At 50.4% G+C, this 19,159-nt stretch overlaps 1 protein-coding gene across 3 annotated transcripts; it reads left to right on the top strand.

Annotated features, from left to right (window-relative positions):
• The first annotated feature begins 3,724 nt into the window (after positions 1 to 3,724).
• On the top strand, positions 3,725 to 6,692 carry Trh (thyrotropin releasing hormone). Of its 3 annotated transcripts, XM_078033423.1 has the most exons (4): positions 3,726 to 3,971; positions 4,925 to 5,143; positions 5,839 to 6,022; positions 6,068 to 6,692. In XM_078033423.1, the coding sequence occupies exons 2-4, from the start codon at positions 4,933 to 4,935 to the stop codon at positions 6,342 to 6,344; spliced, it is 672 nt and encodes a 223-aa protein (XP_077889549.1). In that variant the 5' UTR covers positions 3,726 to 3,971; positions 4,925 to 4,932; the 3' UTR covers positions 6,345 to 6,692. The 3 variants fall into 3 exon arrangements, with proteins under 3 accessions (XP_040147034.2, XP_077889549.1, XP_005333839.2); XM_040291100.2 differs by having other exon boundaries at positions 3,725 to 3,967; positions 5,839 to 6,692; XM_005333782.4 differs by having other exon boundaries at positions 3,734 to 3,971; positions 5,839 to 6,692.
• Positions 6,693 to 19,159: the final 12,467 nt, after the last annotated feature.

The following is a 19,159-nucleotide window of genomic DNA, read 5'->3' as shown; positions in this document are numbered from 1 at the left end:
CCTTCCCAAGAATTTCTTTCTTTCTTTCCTTTTTTTGGGTGTAAAGGGGGTGCCAGGGATTGAACTCAGGGGCACTCGACCACAGAGCCGCATCCCCAGCCCTATTCTGTCTTTTATTTAGAGACAGGGTCTCCCTGAGTTGCTCAGGGCCTCGCTTTGGCTGAGGCTGGCTTGGAACTCGCGATCCTCCTGCCTCAGCCTCCCCAGCTGCTGGGATGACAGGCAAGAATTTCTGGATTCTTGGGAATTTTGGGGGACCGAACCCAGGCAAGAATTTCTATTCAAAAGTTTCTTTTGTGAGAGGACATCACTCAAACACTAAAGAGATTTTTGAAAAAGGAACAGTAAAGGCTCTTCACACCTTAGCTGTTTTCCCTTGTAGTGGAATTGAACGGGGGAAAGCTTGAAATAACACAGATCCGAGTTCAAATCCAAGTTCCTCTATTTCCTGGCTGTGTGACTTTGAACAAGTGCCTTCCCCTCTCTGAGCCTTGTGTTCCTTAAACAGGCACAGCAATTCCTGAGTGTTCAGGGAACTTAGGTGTGGGTTCCATCCTCAAATCCTTATCTGTTGATCCTTGGTAATGTTTAATCATCTTTTCAGCATCCAACGGATGCTAAACTCTGTGGGTTGAACATAAAGTATCTTCAAGATTCCCTGTTAGGCTGGATATGGTGGCGCCCGCCTGCCATCTCAGCAACTCGGGAGGCTGAGACAGGAGGATCACAGGATGGAGGCCAGCCTCAACAACTTAGCAAGGCCCTAAGCAATTCAGCGAGACCCTGTCTTTAAATAAAATATTTTTTAAAAAGGGCTGGGGATGGGGCTCAGTGGTTCAGCACCCCGGGTTCAATGTCCAGTACCAAAACCAAAACAACTCAACAAAACTACATGAACAAAAATCAAAAGGTAAATTGGATGGGCTGCTTGCTTCACGCCTTTCTGCAGCTCACAGTTGATAAAGAGTCTAAAATATCTAAGAATCAGAAACAAAGAGACTTGGAGATAGGAAAAAAAAAAAAGAGAGAAATTAGAGGAAAATCAGAAGACCCCTCCACCCACTCAACACATCTCTGCCAGAGGTTTTGTGTGTGTGTGTGTGTGTGTGTGTGTGTGTGTGTGTTGGGGTGGGGGCTGGGAGTCAGTGATAGCATGTATATCCCCCATTAAATCATCCCATTATTCATTTTCAAAAAAAAAAAAACACAGATTAATCTGATCAGTAACTGCAAGCACATTTTTCATTAGCCGAGAACAAAGGAGCGAACTGGAAAGATAAATGCAACCTGATGATTAGATACTCAGCTTTGGCAGGGGCGGGGGGGGGGCAGCTCAGCGGGAGAGCTCTGGCTTCGCTCCTGCAGGAGGATGGCAAGTTCAAAGCCAGCCTCAGCCATTTAGCCAGGTCCTCAGCAACTCAGTGAGACCTGGTATCTCAATAAAACCTGAAAAGGGCTGGGGGTGGGGCTCAGTGGGTAAGCACCCCCTGGGTTCGATCCTGGGTGCAAAAAAAAAATTAGTGATCTCTGGATTTGAGCTCTGGGCGGGCTCATTTGCATAGGCAAAGGGCACTCCCGTGACCTTGGGAGGGGTTGTCTGTCCTCAATCTGCAAGGTCCTAGGGAGTCAAGGCTAAGGGCGCCGCCACTCTGGTTCCTTGGGCTGCAGGGGACCCCCGGTGACTTCTCCCCAGCCACCTACCTACTGTCCCTCCAGTGAGCCACTCAGATCTCCGACAGAAGAAAAGACAGGCAGAGGCCACCAGGGGGCGATGTTCCCCCCATCTGGCCCTCCACTGGGCTGCGCGGCTCTCCCAACACCCTCATGCCTCCCTTGGAGATGGAGAGGCGACTTTGGTTGTTGTGATTGTTGTCTTGGTTTCTGGAGCTGCTTGTGCATTCTGCAACAAAGGGGGAAAAAATAAATCCAACACACACTGGGAACCGAAAGCCAAAGGCAAAAGCAGTCTCCCATGTCACCCCCCAATCCCACCCACCGCCTGCTCCCCAGATCCTTCTCATAATGGTCTATTCACGGTGCATCCCACAAATAGTAGCACGATGTGCACATTGTGCTCCACGCTGCTCTTCTTCCATCATACTTCATATGGATTTGACTCCTTCTTTGCAAAGCACCCTAAAGCCCTATAGATTGGGGTGAGCCCAGTTGACTTAGCAACTCTCTCTCTGTCTTTGACGGACAGATATTTAGGCGGTTTGCAATTCCGGCTTCTGGAAACCCAGGCTGCACTTGAATCACCCTCCTGCACAGGGGACAGTCTGTGCACAAAAATTTCCGAAAGCTGGATCGTCTTGTGGAAGATACCCCTAGGGTGCATTTTCAGATCGCTGTCCACAGGGGGCGGTATCAATGTCTACCTTCACCTTTGCGAGTGAAAGATGACAGGTGGGTCTGGTTTAATTCTTCGCTAAGGGGGCAATTCTTCAAATCCTGGAGTCCAGCAGGGAGATCAGACTGAGGCTCCAGGTTGGCCATCTTCCCAGAGCCAGGCATCTGACCTGGAGACCTACTGTGTGCTGGCAGTTGGCAAGCTGAGGTCTGCAGAACTTAGTGTCCTCAAGGTAAAAATGAGAAGTGGGCTGGGCACCATGGTGCACGCCTGTCATCCCAGCGGTTTGGGAGACTGAGGCAGGAGGATCGTGAGTTCAAAGCCAGCCTCAACCAAAGCGAGGCCCTAAGCAACTCAGTGAGACGCTGGGCCTGATTCACTCAACGTCTCTGGGATTCACAGAAGCCCAGCACCTGGAGGCGGTGCCCTGGGCTAGTTGACAGTGTTTTCTCTTAAAGTGCCATAGGAGGGCTTGGACTTTGGGGACTGACTGGGACAAGCGCCTGAGCCACACCTCTAGCCCTATTTTGTATTGTATTTAGAGACGAGGGTCTCACTGAGTTGCTTAGCAACTTGCTTTTGCTGAGGCTGACTTTGAACTCATGATCCTCCTGCCTCAGCCTCCAGAGTGCTGGGATTTTTTGGGGGGAGGGGAGATGTAGCAGGGATTGAATTTGGGGCCCTGAACCACTGAGCCTCATCCGCAGCCCTATTTTGAATTTTATTTAGACACTGGGTCTCACTGAGTTGCTGAGCACCTCGTCATTGCTGAGGCTGGCTTTGAACTCGCAATCCTCCTGTCTCAGCCTCCCCAGCCGCTGGGATGATAGGCATGTGCCACCAGGCTCTGCTCAAGAGGTTTTTAAGAAAACCCCTGAATCCAAAATTTCTCCCTAAACTCTCCTGGTTTTAAAAATCTCGCTTATTCAGATAAATTTCCAGAACACTGTGGGTGTCAAACAAAACTGTCCCATGAGCTGGGAATCCTGAAGTCATCTGTTTTCCAAGTTCTGAAAACTTACCCTTCCCTCTCCCATTTTGCAGATTGAGAAAACTGAGGCCCAGAGAGGCCTTGGCTAGAGGTGTCTGGGTCAAGATCAGAGAGACTAGGTTCTTCTTGTCCATCACCCCCTCTCTCCTGCCACCCCCCTCGACTCTGTCTTTAATGGGTGTCTCTGTGTGTGTGTGTGTGTGTGTGTCGCCTCCTGTTTCTGCAGCCTTGTGGCCACCTCCTGCTCTTTCCTGGATGCCTCTGAGTCTCTGCCTCTTTTCTTTGCCTCCAGCTCCTGCAGAGCTGGGCTGCACACACGACCCCACGACAGCCCCCTCATCCTGTGACTCCTCGCCGCCCCTCCCACCCCCGCCCCAGATTTCCGGAGGAGGGGACAGGCGGGGTCCCGCGGGGGCTCGCTGCCGTCAGCACCCCTCCCGGGCGACTGCGACCCCTCCCCGCTGACCTCACCGGCGCCGCCGCCTCGCGCCCATATAAGCAGCGTCCCCACCGAGGAGCGCGCCGCCGGCGCCCCGGGTCCTAGCGGCGCTTGCAGACTTGGCGACCTGCGGACAGCGGACCCCGCGGCCCAGGATCCCGGACCCACCCCGCGGAGCCCTAACCAGGCAGGTGAGCCCCTCCGATCCCTTACCAAGTGGCGTCCTTTCCGGAGCACTGGGACAGGAGCGCACGATCGCCGGCCCCGGGACCCGACGGGAGCCCCAGCCCGGGGCGCACGGGCGCATCGTGCCGCTGCGGTGCGCGCCAGGTCCCCGGCACCCGGGGTCGATGGGAGCCCAGCATGCATGCTGTCCCCGCCGGGATCCAAGCTGTAGGTTGGCTCCAGAGGAACCAGGGGCTGGGCGGGTCCGCGGGAGAGCCGGGGAGTTCGGATCCGAACCTCACGTTGGAAACCGAACCGCTCGCTTTGGAATGCACCAGGCTGTTGCATTCCTGGTCCGGACGCAGCTCAGCGTTGCATTGGAGAAGCGGAGCCTTGGAATCGGAATTTTAGCGCTCGAAATAGAATCCCCAGGCCCCGGGGGCTGGTGGCCGGCGACAGGGCGCTCGCCTAGCTTTTGCGCAACTCCCTGGGTCCATCCCCAGCCAATAAAATAAAATAAAATAATAAAATCCCAAGGAAGCCTCGTACTAGATCAAGAAAGTTGGCGATGGAGTATTAGCATTAGAGTGTGGCGATGGGACCTTGGGGACAATGTTTGCAGCGACCCGATCCTTAGCATCCCGCGGGCCGTCGGGCGGGCCAGCGCTGCAGCCTGGGCGGGGACATCGCTGGCTTGGTCAACCCCAGCTCTGGCTTCCCCAGCTTTCCCGTGAGGTTGAGAGGTGGCAGTGACAATAGGGTCCCCATGGTCTCCTGGCTCACACAGGCACAAGGCGGCGTGGCCGGGCATCCCTATGGACTAGGGTGGTTCCAGGTGGCAGATTCCGCATTCCTGGTGACCCTGGGGTCTTGCCACTCCCTGGGAAGGGGGCTGAACCGTGAGCGATTTGTTCTGGGGAAGGAGAGGGAGAGATGGAGCAGATGCGATCACGCTCCTCTCTGTCCACTGACCCTCTAGCCGCCGCCATGCCGGGCCCTTGGCTGCTGCTCACCCTGGCTCTGACCTTGACCCTGACCGGCTCCCCGGGAGGCCGCGCTCAGCCCCAAGCCGCCCAACAAGAGGCCGAGATGGCTGCGGAGCATCCCGCCCTGGACGACCTCCTGCGCCAGGCAGAAGGGTTCCTTCTCCTCCAGGATGACATCCAGCGGCTGCGAGGGGACCTGGGCCAGCCCTCAGGTGAGTGGACGGGGCTGTTGGTGGCTGCTGGAGGTGAACTGAGCAGCCCAAAGGACTGGGGGACAGGGATGTGGGGTGGGGGGAGGGTGACTTGAGCCTCAGCCTCCTGCACTTTAGAAATCCTAATGCCACTCCTTTGGCAGAGACTGGAGACATTATTATTATTATTATTATTATTATTATCATTATTATCATTATCATTATTATTATTATTAAATTATACCTGAGATTGAGCCCAGAAGTTCCTTCCCACTGAGCTATATCGCCAGCCCTTCTAAGTTTTTGTTTTGAGACAGGGTCTCCTAAAGTTATTGAGGACCTTGCTAAATTGCTGAGGCTGGCCTCCAACTCCGGATCCTCCTCCCTCAGCCTCCCTAGTCGCTGGGATGACAATCATGCAACCACCCCGCCCAGCTGTTATTCCCATTTTACAACAGAAGAAAACCGAGGCTGAGAGAGATTGAGTCACTTCTGGTCACTTAGGCCAGTTAGTGGCAGAGCTGGGACTGGAATTCAGACGTCATGGCTTTGACCTTGTCTGTGAGGGTGTGTCTCTTTGGGGCCTGAGAGGCAGGTGCAAAATCTCTGGGTAGGTGCTGCAAGGAGTCTGCCTTGGCCTCCAAGAAGAAGGCTGGGGTGGGCATTCAGGATGGTAAGGTGGGGAGGGGACCCTGATGGCCTCTTTCGTTTCCCAGAGTCCCTGCAACCTGATTCGCTCTCCAAGCGTCAACATCCGGGCAAAAGGGAAGAGGAGGCAGAGGAGGGAGTGGAAGAGGAGGAGGAGGAAGGCGGAGCTGTGGGGCCCCACAAACGCCAGCACCCGGGGCGACGCGAGGATGAGGCTGCGTGGTCTCTAGACAGGACCCAGCAGCGCAAGAGGCAGCACCCCGGCCGGCGCTCCCCTTGGTCCGCTGTCACCAAGAGGCAGCACCCAGGCAGAAGGCTGGTGGACGCCCAGGTCCAGGGGAGCTGGGGAGAGGAGCAAGAAGAAGATGCAGGAGAGGGGACCCCGAGGGTTGAGAGGCGCCAGCATCCCGGCAAGAGGGCGCTGGGAGGCCCCTGTGCGCCCCAGGGAGCCTGTACCCCATCGGGCCTCCTCCTGGGGCTCCTGAGTGACCTGAGCAGGGGCCAGGGGACCCAGGAGAAGCCGCCCCACCCCGAGCGTCGGGCATCCTGGACCAGAGAGCCCCTGGAGGAGTGAGCCCTAATTTCCTGGAAAATCCAATTTGGGGACCTAAGGATACCTTAAGTGACCACTGCATCCCGGTCCCCTCTCTCCCAGCCACCAACCTGAGCCTCCTGTATAACACACTCCCAAGTCCCCGTCCCTGTCCCCCAGGGCACCCAGGATCTCCTTTCCCTTCCTAAGCCTCCTTTTGTAGATGGAAAGAGACTTAATGGAACTCTCTGTGGGGACCATGGCCCTGCGTGGGAATGTTCCGTCACAGCCCTGGAAGTTGTGGCTTGTATATAACCCCCCCCTTAGGCACCTTCTCCTTGTCCACGATAGTCCCCCAAGTGGTAATAAAACGTGCGACCTGAACTCCGAGCTCTGTGGCGGTCACTCTGTTCCAGCTGGCACGGGGTTTCTCTTGGGCACCCAGAGGGGCACTGGAAATCAGGGGGCGGGACTAGCGATCCCCAGTTCTGCTGCCCATGGCCTGGGGGACCCCGGAAAGTCAAAAGTTCTCTCTTCTGACCTCATCGCTGGACACATGTGGGAGGTGGATAGGGAGAAAGGACCCAAGGCTGGTCCCAGACACAGCTGGCCCAGGTGGATCTCTGGGATTGAGAGGCCAGTTCAGGGTCCTGACTTGAGTTTCCTGATGGGAAAAGAGACAGGAGCCGAGGGGTCTGGCTCAGGTCTATCATTCTCATAGGCTGGGCTCCGTGGGGGCACACCTGTTAATCCCAGCAGCTGTGGAGGCTGAGGCAGGAGGATCGAGAGGTGGAGGCCAGCCTCAGCCACTTAGACCCTTGGCCATTTAGGGAGACCGTGTCTCAAAATAAACTTAATCCAAAACCTTTAAGAAACCATGAGTGAATCAAACAGTAATAACAATAGTAAAGACCCAAACACAACACCAGGGTCGTCAATATTTTGTGTATATAAGTTTCTAAAATCCTCACAATAATCCTCCTGGGTATAGCTATTACTGTGTCTATCTTACTAATGGGGAAGGAAGGATCAGCAAAGTGAAGTAACTTGCCAGTTTAACCTTTCCCTTAAGCTAACCTCCACAGTCCCTCCAGCCTAGCAAGACACAGTAGTGCACACTTGTAATCCCAGTAACCGGGGAGGCTGAGGCTGGAGGATCACAAGGTCGAGGTCAGCCTTGGCAATTTAGCAAGAGCCTGTCTCAAAATTAAAAAAATAAATAAATCAAAAGGACTGGGGATGGAGTTCAGGGATAAAGTGCCTCTGGGTTAAATTCCTAGTTAAAAAAAAAAAAAAAAAGAAAAAAGAAAGAAAAAGAAAATAAAAAAAAAATTTCCCCATCTTAGGGTTTAGAAGTTCCTGGGCACCTGTGATTTTTATTTTTGTTTATTCATTTATCTATTCATTTGGGGGCCCAAGATTGAACCCCAGGGGTGCTTTAACCACTGAGCCACACCCCCCAGCCTTTTTTATTTTGAATTTTGAGACAGGGTCTCACAGAGTTGCTTAGGGCCTTCATCAATTGCTGAGACTGGCCTTGAACTTGCGATCCTCCTGCCTCAGCCTCCCAAGTCAATAGGATCACAGGCCTGGGTCCCTGCTCCTGGCTACCATCAGACTTCTTAGATGCAAGAAATAAATTTGCATTTTGTGAAGTCACTGAGATTTCACGGCCTGTGACCAGATTTGCCAAACACAAATACCTCCTCCCTTTCCTCTCCACATGGCGCTCCTTCCTAAAATCTTTTCCTGCTCACATGCGTCTGCCTTCACAGATCAGAGCCTGGAACAAAGTAGATGCTCAATAAATATTTGTTGAAGGGCTGTGGCAAGCTTGAGATCAGTTGGATTTTCGTTTCCCTGCCGGATTTCCTGGGGTGCCTTGTACTTTGAGGTTTCTTAGCAATAGAGCTGGAAAGTACTGGAATTCTGCTTTCCACAGGAAAGTGTAATCCATGAGTGAGCAGGTTATTTCTGTGGGCATCGGGGGCTCTGTCTTGTTGAGGATCCTCAGGGGACTAAAGAACAGGCTCCATACTCTCCTGCATGACAGGACCTAGGGCAGGGTCTCGCACAAAGTAAGTGCTCAGTAAACAACTGAATGCATGAAAAGTGGGATTTGAGACCATCTGTCTGATTCTGAGCCCCCCAGGGAGGTGGTGGGGCAAATCCAAATGCTTACACCAAGCTCTGGGGTGGAAGGTTCCTGCAGGTTTGTCAAAAACTGGTCCCGTGGATGGCCATGGAGCTTAGAGCTTATGTTGAAACCCACTGTAACATCTGCCCAAGTATCCTACCTTTTAAAATACCCTAGAGGACACCAAATGGCCCTCTGTTGTCTTACTTACTACTTACTTACTTACTACTTACTACTTCCACTGTGGACTGAAATCTGCAAAACAGCAAGCTCGAATAAACCTTTTTTTCTTATAACTTCATTATCTCAGGTGTTTTCTTCCAGTATCCGAAAGCTGACTAGTAGAGTCTACAAGTGAGAAATAAGCCAAGCTCAGAAAGGTGATGTGATCAGCTCAAGGTGTACCCTGGTTCTGTAAAATCCCAGATCCTGGGGATCTTTTATCTTGACCTACTCTCTCTCTTGCTAGGGCAGTTTTTGCAAAAGCAGGGTGACTTCTTCCTGGCCTCACCTCTCACATCCAGCCTGCCTTGCTTGTGAAACATCTCAATGTCACTACTTCCTCTGATATGTTCTTTAATTAATTCTTTCTGCCAACCTGATTTGGATTAATTAAGTGCAATCAGAGGACTGGTTTTCTGAGAGACTCAGTTCCTGCTCCAGGGCCTCTTGGGTGGGCTGAGAACATGTGGGAGTTTTTACCTGAAGGATGTCAACAATTAGAAGCCATTTCAATCAGCGGCCGACCAGCCGACTGCCTCAATTAGCTCTTTGGCTAACCGGGGCTGAGAGTTACGGGTTACCAAGGGGACCCGTGGTCCATGCCAGGATTTAAGTGGCTTTTATCTTCCGGGATCATCTTTCCTGAATTGCGGCCACGTTCTGGGGCTGGTAATTATTGGAAGGTTGATTAGACCCTGTCCATGACGGAGTGTGACTTCCTAATCACCAGCTGCTGGAGAGGAAGGCGTCCAGAGATGTCGCAGGTACACCCTGTCCCACGTGCCTGGCATTCAAACAGACATGTCTGCTGTGGGCCTGTGGCTGGAATCTCTCTGGGGAGGGGCTCAGGTGCAGCAGCCCAAGGGGGCGAGAAGCCCTGGGCCATTCTTGGAAGGTTCAAGATCCTGTCTGAGGAGGTGCGAATGAGGCATTTCTCGGTACGTATCCACCATGCTAAGTGACGCAGGACTGGAATGATAACAGTTAGTGTTTATTGAGCACTTATTATGTGCCAAGCACGGCTCTGGCTCACTCCACAGGGAGACAATTCATTCGATCCTCTCTAGGAGGAAACTGAGGCACAGGGAGGTCGGGTGAGTGGCCCACACACCTGAGATTTAAATCCAGGAAGTGTGCTTTCAGGTTCCACAGCTACAGAATGCTAGCTCTTGTGCTGAATGAATACCAGCGGTTCTCAAAATCGCCCAGAGACCAATGCGCCTCTTCCCATTGCATTGTTTCCTCTTTTGAAAAACACAGTTGATTGTCACAAGCATGTTTATATTAACAGAGCATAGATTTATCAGGGCTATCATAAATTAATACATATTTTAGAAACTCTCGTTTTTAATTTTTACTCTGGGAAATATCAATAGCTATAATCCATATAATGAAAAGTTCTTTAGGGTCCTCAATAATTTTTTTTTTTTGCCCTGGGGATTGAACCTAGGGGTGTGTGACGACTGAGCCATTTATCTGGGTCCTTTTTATATTTTACTTTGAGAGAGAGTCTTGCTGAGTTGCTTAGGACCTTGCTAAATTGCTGAGGCTGGCCTTGAACTCACAATCCTCCTGCCTCAGCCTCCTGAGCCGCTGAGATTACAGGCGTGCACCCCACATCCGGCTGTTACAGGAACTTTTTATTATTCTATTAAACATCTCTGGAGATTTCTGGTTGAACAGACTGGATTGGTCATACCTAACAGGCTCCCCTTCTTCCTAAATGGACCAATCTAAACAAGGACAATCTAAACATTTCAAGAAAATTTGCAACTTAAAAATCAAAGACATCAAGAAGAAGAAACAGAAAAAAAACATTGAGCCCAGAGGAAAATAAGATAATTCTGAAAACAGAAATAGATGTTAAAATAGAAAGAGAAAACACGCATCAGTGGGTATCTTCAGAGACAGAAGATAAATTACAGCATCCGTAAAACTAGCACAAAATGATATAGAAATGGAACAGAGAATAAGAAAAAAAAAACTAAACTAAAACCTTCTGGAAATTAACACTATGATTGCTAGAAATACATAGCTCATCTTTCCTCTTTCACCCTCACCACCCCAACACTAGTCTATTTTTTTCTTTCCTTTTTGCGGTGCTAGAATTGAACCCAGGGTCTCGTTCATGCTAGATAAGCGCTGTACCACTGAGCACCTCTTGCCTGGTCTATTCTTGCTATTTCGTCACAGCTTGCTCTGTCTTTTGACTATCCTTTCTTTGGGAGGTGAGGGTGATCTTTTCAAAACCCAGACTCCATTTATTTCCTAACTTAACGCCCTAAGGACGCAGGCATGGTGGTGCATGCCTGCAATTCCAGCCACTGGGGAGGCTGAGACAGGAGGATGGAAAGTTGGAGGCCAGCCTCAGCAATTTAGGGATACTCTGTTTCAAAATTTAAAAAAATAATAAAAATAGTTGGTAAAATATACCCCTAGCTTGAATTCCAGGTACTGAAACAGTAACAACAACAAAAATCCTAATGGCTCTTTATTTCTTTCATAATGAAGGATTTTTTTTTCCCTACACTTAGAACTTGTGGCAGATACTGTTAGCTGCCTCATCGAAAGCGACTCCCCTACCATTTCTTTCTAGATTTGTTCAGTTATCAAGCAGCGATGCGTCTCCAAAGGGGTGACACTTGATGGGTGGAAGCCCGTCATTAGAATTAAATTCTCTTGCCAGGGATCTGTTTTAGGGGTGCCTGTGTCATTCTTTGTCACACTGACATGGCTCCCTGGCTGCAGGCCATGCAGCCGGCCCATTGATCATGGGGAGAAGCCACCGTGGAGTGACAGAGAGGTGGCCTGGTAGCCCAAGGGGGTTGGAGGGTGGGTGGGCAGCACAGCCTCATGGCCGCGTGGAGCCCACCATGCAGGTCTGAGGCGCCCTGGGCCACCACCAAGGTGAACCTGGACAAGCCAATCTGATTTGTCACCCGGCCCTGCACACAGGGGAGACGCCCATTGCAGGAGGCGCTCAGCAGAGCCAGACACCCCACTGAGCATGCGCAACCCGAGGACTTCAAGCCACCAATCATAGTAAGGCAAACCACAACGGGATGCAGGGCTAACCAATAGCGTTAGTACAAGCCCTAATTAGCATAAATTTGGACCAATAGCCGTGGACCCGGTGCTATATAAACCCCTGGATGCGCTCAGTAAGTGAAGCACCGCTGTGGGGTGATGTGAGGGGTTTTCCATTGCTCTTCAATAAGGCTGTGGTTTTTCATCCTTTTATTTCTTAAAACATTGAATTCTTAATCAAAAAGAAGTTAGATGAAAGGCGCTGAAGGATGAGTTACTAGAACTTGCTGCAAATGCTGGCGGGCATGGCCTGTGGCAAAGATCGGCAGTGCTTTCCTGTTCAGAGATCTGTAGCTCATACCGATTTTACATGGTAGCAGAAGTAGGGAATGAACTTGGGTCTCAAGACCTTGGTTTTGATATGTTGAGTGGTCAGTAGGGTTATTGGGAATAACTTTCCTTATTTCTGAAAGGTGTTGCTGAAAGAGGAAAATTTAGGACATCATGTTTCAAGTTGATGATTGATGCTTTGGCAGCCCTTTTGGAACCATAAGGGCACACACCAGAGGTCAAAAACGGCTGGAAAAGCAGAAACAGATAAAAATCCTTGTCAATGTCATGAAGCCGTAGGGAATTGAGCCACCTCATCTTGCTGTGTGAGATAATGGAATGGACCTGGGTATCCGTTACTTGCAGCCCAAATCCATCCTAACTTTATGAACCTGATATTTTCAACCTTTGCAACTTCCTGGTCTGTTCCCTATCCTTGGTGGTCACTTCCTGTAATGGTTCACCATTTTCAAACTCACAGTTAACACCCAAGTAGTGGCTCAACATGACTTTCTAGGTGTCCTGATCCTCCGGGTTTCCAGCCCTGTCTTTGCAGCACTGACCACCAAGGAGCATGTCCGTTTTCCACTGACCTGTGGTGTCTTGAGTGGCAATGGATTTATGGATCTTCAGCTGAGCAGGATGCTTCTTGGATCCTCAGGGTTATCACAATCTAAAACTACCTACTAAGTTATGGTCATGTATATGTGCACGTAGAGTTAGCTGGTTGAAAGTGTGAGTTTTGAAGTTAATCAGCTCTAAATCCAGCTAACCAGGTCTAACCAATTCACTGATGAGCCGTGTGGCCTCTAACCACAACCTCTCTGTCTCAGCGTCCCCCCACCCCCTACAAAGCAGATATGGTCAAACCTACGTGAAGATTCAATGAGATGAGCCCACTGCGGTGGCACCTGTAATCTCAACAGCTCAGGAGGCTGAAGCAGGAGGATCGCAAATTTGAGGCCAGACACAGCAACTGAGGGAGGCCTTAAGCAACTCAGCAAGACCCTGTCTAAATAAAATTAAAAGGGTGGGGTTCAGTGGGTAAGCATCCCTGAGTTCAATCCCTGGTACAAAAAAAAAAAAAAAAATGAGGCACATAAACTATTAAACTTGGTACTTGGCATGCGATCAATTATTCATAACACCAATTTGGGGGATTATTGCGATATTAATTTGCATTTAATTTTTTTTTTGGGGGGGAGGATTCTGAGCTTTGATTAAATTCTCAAAGGGGCCTGTGAGCCAGGAAGTCAGTGACTAGTGGTTTTGGGGGTAGATGGAGCCACAGGGGACTTTGCCCACTGCAATAGATGTTCGTGGGTTTTGCAAAAACCCTCCAGAGAGTCCTGGTAAGCGCTCCTCTACCGGGTCACGGTGCCCGCTGTCTGATCTCGCTGGTGATGAGTCTCGGTTCATTATCCCTCCCCCAGGGCCCTGGGTTCCGTGACCTCCGGAGCTGTCCAAACACCTCATTAGCGCCTGCTGGGGACAGAGGGAGGACGGAGCTGCCGTCAGCCTGGGCAGAGACCAGCTCTCATTAGAGCTAAGGGACCCGACGGGGGCGGGGGGCGGGCAGGGGCCCACGGTGCCCCTTTGTCTGGGCCTGATGACTCAGGGAACATCGCACTTGGGAGCACATGGTTGTCAGCACAAAGCAGCGACTCTGCGACAGAGCCCGGGCCTCCCAGGACTGGCACTGGGCCACCCCGCCCCTTCCCTCATTCCTGAGTCTCTTTTCCTAAGATGCCTTAAACCTGCTCCTTACTGTTTGCTCCTCCTAGTGGCCACAATGGGGTGGAGTCCTGTTTTATGGATCAGAAGAGCGAGGCAGGTAGCAGGGAGTGGGATCTGGGTCTCTCTGCTCAAAAACAATAACGAAACCCAACTTTTTTTGGTACTGGTGATTGTACCCAGGGAGGTATTTTTTGCCTTTGAGCTGCATCTCCAGCTCATTTTTACTTTTTAAATTTTTGGCTCAATTGCCCAGGCTGGCCTCCAATTTGCGATCCTCCTGCCTCAGCCTCCCAAGTGGCTGGGATTACAGGTGTGCCGCCTCTGCTTGCAGTCCTGATCCAAACTCTACTTGTAGTTTCCAATGCAATACAGGTGCCACCTCCTCCTCCAGGAAGCCCTCTAACCTCCTCCCACATCGCATCAGGTGCTGCCTCTCTGAGCTGCAGGGTAGACCCCAGTCTTTTTGAGCCTTAAAGGCTCATCAGGAGCAATATATTTGTTGGGAGCAGTGGTACATGCCTGTGAGACTGGCAACTTGGGAGGCTGAGGCAGGAGGATCTCAAATTATAGAGGCCAGCCTCAGCAATTTAGCAAGGCCCTAAACAACTCTTTGAGACTCTGTCTCTAAATAAAATATTAAGAGGGCTGGGGGATGTGGCTCCGTGGATGAGCACCCCTGGGTTCGATCCCTAGTATCCCTGGGGAAAAAAAAAGTCCTCCAGGGAATTCTGATACCCCAAATTTGAAAATTGCCTCCTTTCAAACTATCCTGGAGTCCTGCATTTGAGGCGGGTTCCCTGGCCATCCCCCCTGCCCAGGGACTCAGCCTAGACGACCTGTTACAGAAGAGAATTTTCCTCATCCCAGCCCCTTCTCGAACCTTCCGCAGACACACAGCCAATTTCAAATTGCAGCATAACTTTTATTGGCAAAGGAGAAACATCGGCACCATCTCATTTATTTCTTATCAGATTTTCTGTCCCTGTCCTGCCAAGCCAGGGGCCTGCTGAGCCCCAGAATGTAACCACTGGTTTTCTGCCTCTTCAGAAAAATGCTGTAAAATTTCATGGGGTTCTTCTTAGACACACCAAATGTTGTCTGGAAAAAAATACATCTTTTTGCCTCCCTCTCTTGCTCAAGACCCCAGCCAGTGTGGCTCAGAATGTAGTGCAGTTCTCTTGTCATTCAAATGCTTTCTGAGCCAGTTTTTCTTCCTGTTAAAAGAGTGCAGCTTTCCTCAATCCCCACCCCCCATCCTCCCTTCTCCTTCACCTTGAGATTGAACTCAGGGGCACTCAACCACCGAGCCCTCTCCCCAGCCCTATTTTGCATTTTATTTAGAGACAGGGTCTCACTGAATTGCTTAGTGCCTCGCTTTTGCTGAGGCTGGCTTTGAACTCGAGATCCTCCTGCCTCGGCCTCCTGACTCCTGGGATTATAGGTGTTTGCCATTGTGCCTGGCCCACACTCCACTTCTGAAATACTAACTTGTCGTACTTAGAAGTTCTTCTAGGTGCCTAATTTAATTCCTTCTGGCTCCAACATTCAGCAAACACATATTTTCTCTGCTTTACAGCTGTAGGAACTAGCACAGGGTCCAGTAGGCACTCAATAGATGTTGTCTTAACCAGGTGGGATGGCAGCACACACCTATAATCCCAGCGCCTCAGGAGGCTGAGGTGGGAGGATTGCAAGTTTTGAGGTCAGCCTGGGCAATGGAGGCAGATCCTGTCAAAATAAAAAAAATAAACAGGAGCTGGGTACTGTGGCTCAAGACTATAATTACTAGCAGCTTGGAAGGCTGAGGCTGGAGACTGTGTTTCAAAAAAAATATAAAAAGGACTGGGGATGCGGCTCAGAGGTTTAGCTACCCCGGGGGGTTCAATCCTCAGTACTGCCACCCCCACAAAATTATTTTATGTATAGCTACCTGAAGTTCAGCCTCCCTTAGAAGAGGCACCCACGGTAGCCAGTTTGAAACTGGTAATTTAGCCTAATTTCTCTCTGAAAGGGGCCCAAAGCTCAAGAATTAATGTGTGGGTGTCCCTCATGACAACTTTTTGACTGGGGATTGAATCCAGGGGTGCTTTAAGCCCTGAACTACATCACCAGCCATTATTATTATTATTATTATTATTATTATTATTATTATTATCAAAAGCAAAGTCTTGGCTAGCTTGCCCAGGCTGGTCTACCAATTTGGGATCCTCCACAGATCCCAAGATCTGCGAGGTACAAGATCAAATCAAAATTTTGAGATGAAACATGTTCCCTGCTCCTGCCAGCAGGCGACTGCCTAAGTGTTGAAGCAGACCCCCAACAGCTCACCATCCCCTTCTTTCTTCCTGGATTCATTACCTGACAAACTTTCAAAAAATAAAACCCAAAGCTACACAAGCAAGTGCAACTAGGAATTATTGAATTAAAAAAAAAAAAACCTACACAAAACCCTGCAGAAGGAAACCCACCACCTGGGAGCGGTCTGGGCTAGGGGTTTATATACTGCTCGGCTCACTGCCATTGGTCCAAACTTATGCAAATTAGGGTTTGTCAATGGGCTAACGCTATTGGTCAAAACTTATGCTAATTAGGGCTTGGCACCTACAACGCTATTGGTCAATTCTCAAGCCGACTTCCACGTTCTCCAAGCGGGTTAGGAAGCAGGAGGTGGGTTGTGGGTTGGGGCTGCCTTGTTGGGCACCCTGGGCTTCTGCAGCGGATATAAGTACTGTGCCCATGCCTGGCCATCGCAGGTTGACAGGTCAGTGTCCTTGGCTCGCCTGGGCGCTGCCTCCACGCGGCTGCAGGCCGAGCTTGTCCCCATTAGGGCCACCACTCTGCTGTTGCTTCTGGGCAGGGACCAGAGTTCTTCTGCACAGCTTGGTACCTGGGGAGCGAGATCAATGGCCTCAAGGACAAGGAAGGGAGCTCAGGTGGGGGGGACAAGCACTGTTAACCACATGGCCATCTGCCCTTCACCCTCATTGCTCTAGAGGTGCTTAACCACTGAGCCACATCCCCAGCCCATTTTATTTATTTATTTTTATTTTGAGACAGGGTTTCACTAGGTTGCTGAAGAACTTGCTCAGTTGCTGAGGCTGGCCTCCAACTTGCGATCCTCCTGCCTCAGCCTCTAGAGTCACTGGGCCTGCCAGGCACCATTATACGCTTATGGGATCTCCCTGGTATATGTGGCATATCATTGTTGCTCATTGCATGACTCTAGAAGTACTCATGGGACACATTGTATGAGACATAGTTATACTAAAAAAAAAAAAATGTTGTCTGACGTTCGAACTTAACTCTGCTTCTTGTATTTTTTCTCTGCTGAATCTGTTGACCTTACTCAACTCCTTCCCGTTTTCATTCACGGGTATTTTCTTCAATAAATCACTTGCACATCTAATCTTAAATTGGTGTCTGCTTCTCCGAGACCCCCAACTAACTCGTGGTGGGAGGCGGATAAGGGAACACAGAGAGAAATCACGGAACCAGGCCTGCTCCCCAGGAAGTAAACGTTTGCATTTAGTACAGAGACACAGCCAAATATCACCAGCTGACAAGCAAAGCCACCCTAGATGGATGGCTCTCCATCCTGCGGCAATTCCCTCTCCCCTACACTTAGTAGGTGCACAAAACGTTTCTTGCATTTATCTTCACATGTACAGACTATTTCTGGGAGGACATGCAGGATTGGTGGTTGCCATGGAGAAGACCTTAGCACCTGGAGAAGAAATATAAAAGGGGCACTCTCTTCTCTCTACATCACCTTGCCTACCTTTCCAATCTGTACTGTATGACTGCCATTACCTGTCACAAAAAAAACTAGGCTGTTGCTGGGCGCGGTGGCACATGCCTGTTACCACAACCACCGGGGAGGCTGAGGCAGGAGGATCGCCAGTTGGAGGCCAGCCTCGGCAACATATTGAGGTGCTAAACAACTTAGTGAGAACTTGTCTGAAAAATAAATAAGTAAATAAAGCGCCTGTCGTGCGCCCCCTGCTGGCCGAAGGAGTCGCTGCCCCTGGGTGGGCTTTGCTCCTGGACTGGCTTGTCCCCTAAAGCGCAAGAGTCTGGGCAGCTTATATAAGAAGCAAGCGTTGCTCCAAGCTTCTTATTAACAGTTAACCAGAGGATGCTATTTAAAGCAGACGTGGGAGGCCTCTAGGTCTGGCACATGGGCGCAGGACGCAGACAGACGATGGTGCCCCAAATTCTGATCCTCAAACTTGCCACCCAGGCCCAAGCGAAAAATAGGAGCGGCTGGCAGTGGCCAGACAGCGCGGGGGCGGTGGGGAGGTGGAGGAGGCTTTAATTAAAATGCTTAATGGACATGGTGATATTTATTTTTTTCCCTAGCTGAAGTCTTATGGGTCCCCATGTTTGGTCTTCTGCCTAATGAAGGTGAAGGTCATTCATAACTCATCAGTTCATACATTTAGCAGGTGCTAGGCAGGGCACGGATATAAAAAAAGAAATGCACGGGGTGGGGGCAATATCAAAAATGAGCTTAGCTCACGTTTATTGAGTGTTTACTATGTGCCAGGCACTATTCTATGTGCTTTGCATGTATTATCTCATTTAATCCGTGCACAATCCCCAGGAGGATCCGTATTGTCCCATTTTACAGGTGAGAAAATGGATGCACGGAGAAGTTCAATAACTTGCTCAAGTTCTCACTGTGGCTGGCCACAACCCAGCACCCTCCTTGGACAAGTTCAGTCTAGTAAGGTGACGGATTTGGAAAATACATATTAGCCATCGGGGACTTGCAAAGGATGGAGTACCTCTTCTGTGCGGGAAGGGTCGGGGAGTGTGGTCCCTTGAAATAGGGAGTTGGAGAAGAGGGGAGGAAACCTCAGACAGAGGAAGGGCTCTTGCAAAGGCAGGGAGGCAGGAAGTGGTACATCTTCTACCTTAAACAAAAAAAGCGGCTTTGGAGCTGGGCGCAGTGGCGCATGCCTGAAATCGTAGCTGGGCACAGGAGGCTGAGGCAGGAGGATCTCGAGTTCAAAGCCCGCCTCAGCAAAAGCGAGGCAACACGCAACTCCGTGAGACCCTGTCTCTAAATAAAATACAAAATAGGGCTGGAGATATGGCTCAGTGGTGGAGTACCCCTGGGTTCACCCCCAAATAGAGGAGCACCTCCTTTTCTATGTCACCCATGTCTGGCAGAGAGAATGGCAGAAGAGAGATCAAGGCTTCTGTCCTGGGTTCCCAGCCACCTACCCTCTGAGTCTCAGCTTCCTTCCGTGCAAAATGGTTATTACTCACATCTGTCTGTGACAGAGCATAGAAAGGGCCCACTTCTGGTCTCTGCTAGGGGCTGAGTTGGGTTCTCCTCCAAATTCTCAGGTTGGAATCTGACCCTCAGGAACCTCAGAAGGTGACCATATTTGGAGAC

Source organism: Ictidomys tridecemlineatus, chromosome 16, assembly GCF_052094955.1.
Source record: "Ictidomys tridecemlineatus isolate mIctTri1 chromosome 16, mIctTri1.hap1, whole genome shotgun sequence".
Classification (NCBI taxonomy): domain Eukaryota; kingdom Metazoa; phylum Chordata; class Mammalia; order Rodentia; family Sciuridae; genus Ictidomys; species Ictidomys tridecemlineatus.
Note: the sequence above shows the minus strand (reverse complement) of the source record. Positions and strands in the feature narration are given on the sequence as shown.

Excerpts from the sequence above, each read along its gene's own strand:
- Trh (XM_040291100.2), top strand. The coding sequence starts at position 4,933 with ATGCCGGGCCCTTGGCTGCTGCTCACCCTGGCTCTGACCTTGACCCTG. Across the intron at positions 5,144-5,838 it reads GGACCTGGGCCAGCCCTCAG|AGTCCCTGCAACCTGATTCG; the intron begins GTGAGTGGACGG and ends TTCGTTTCCCAG.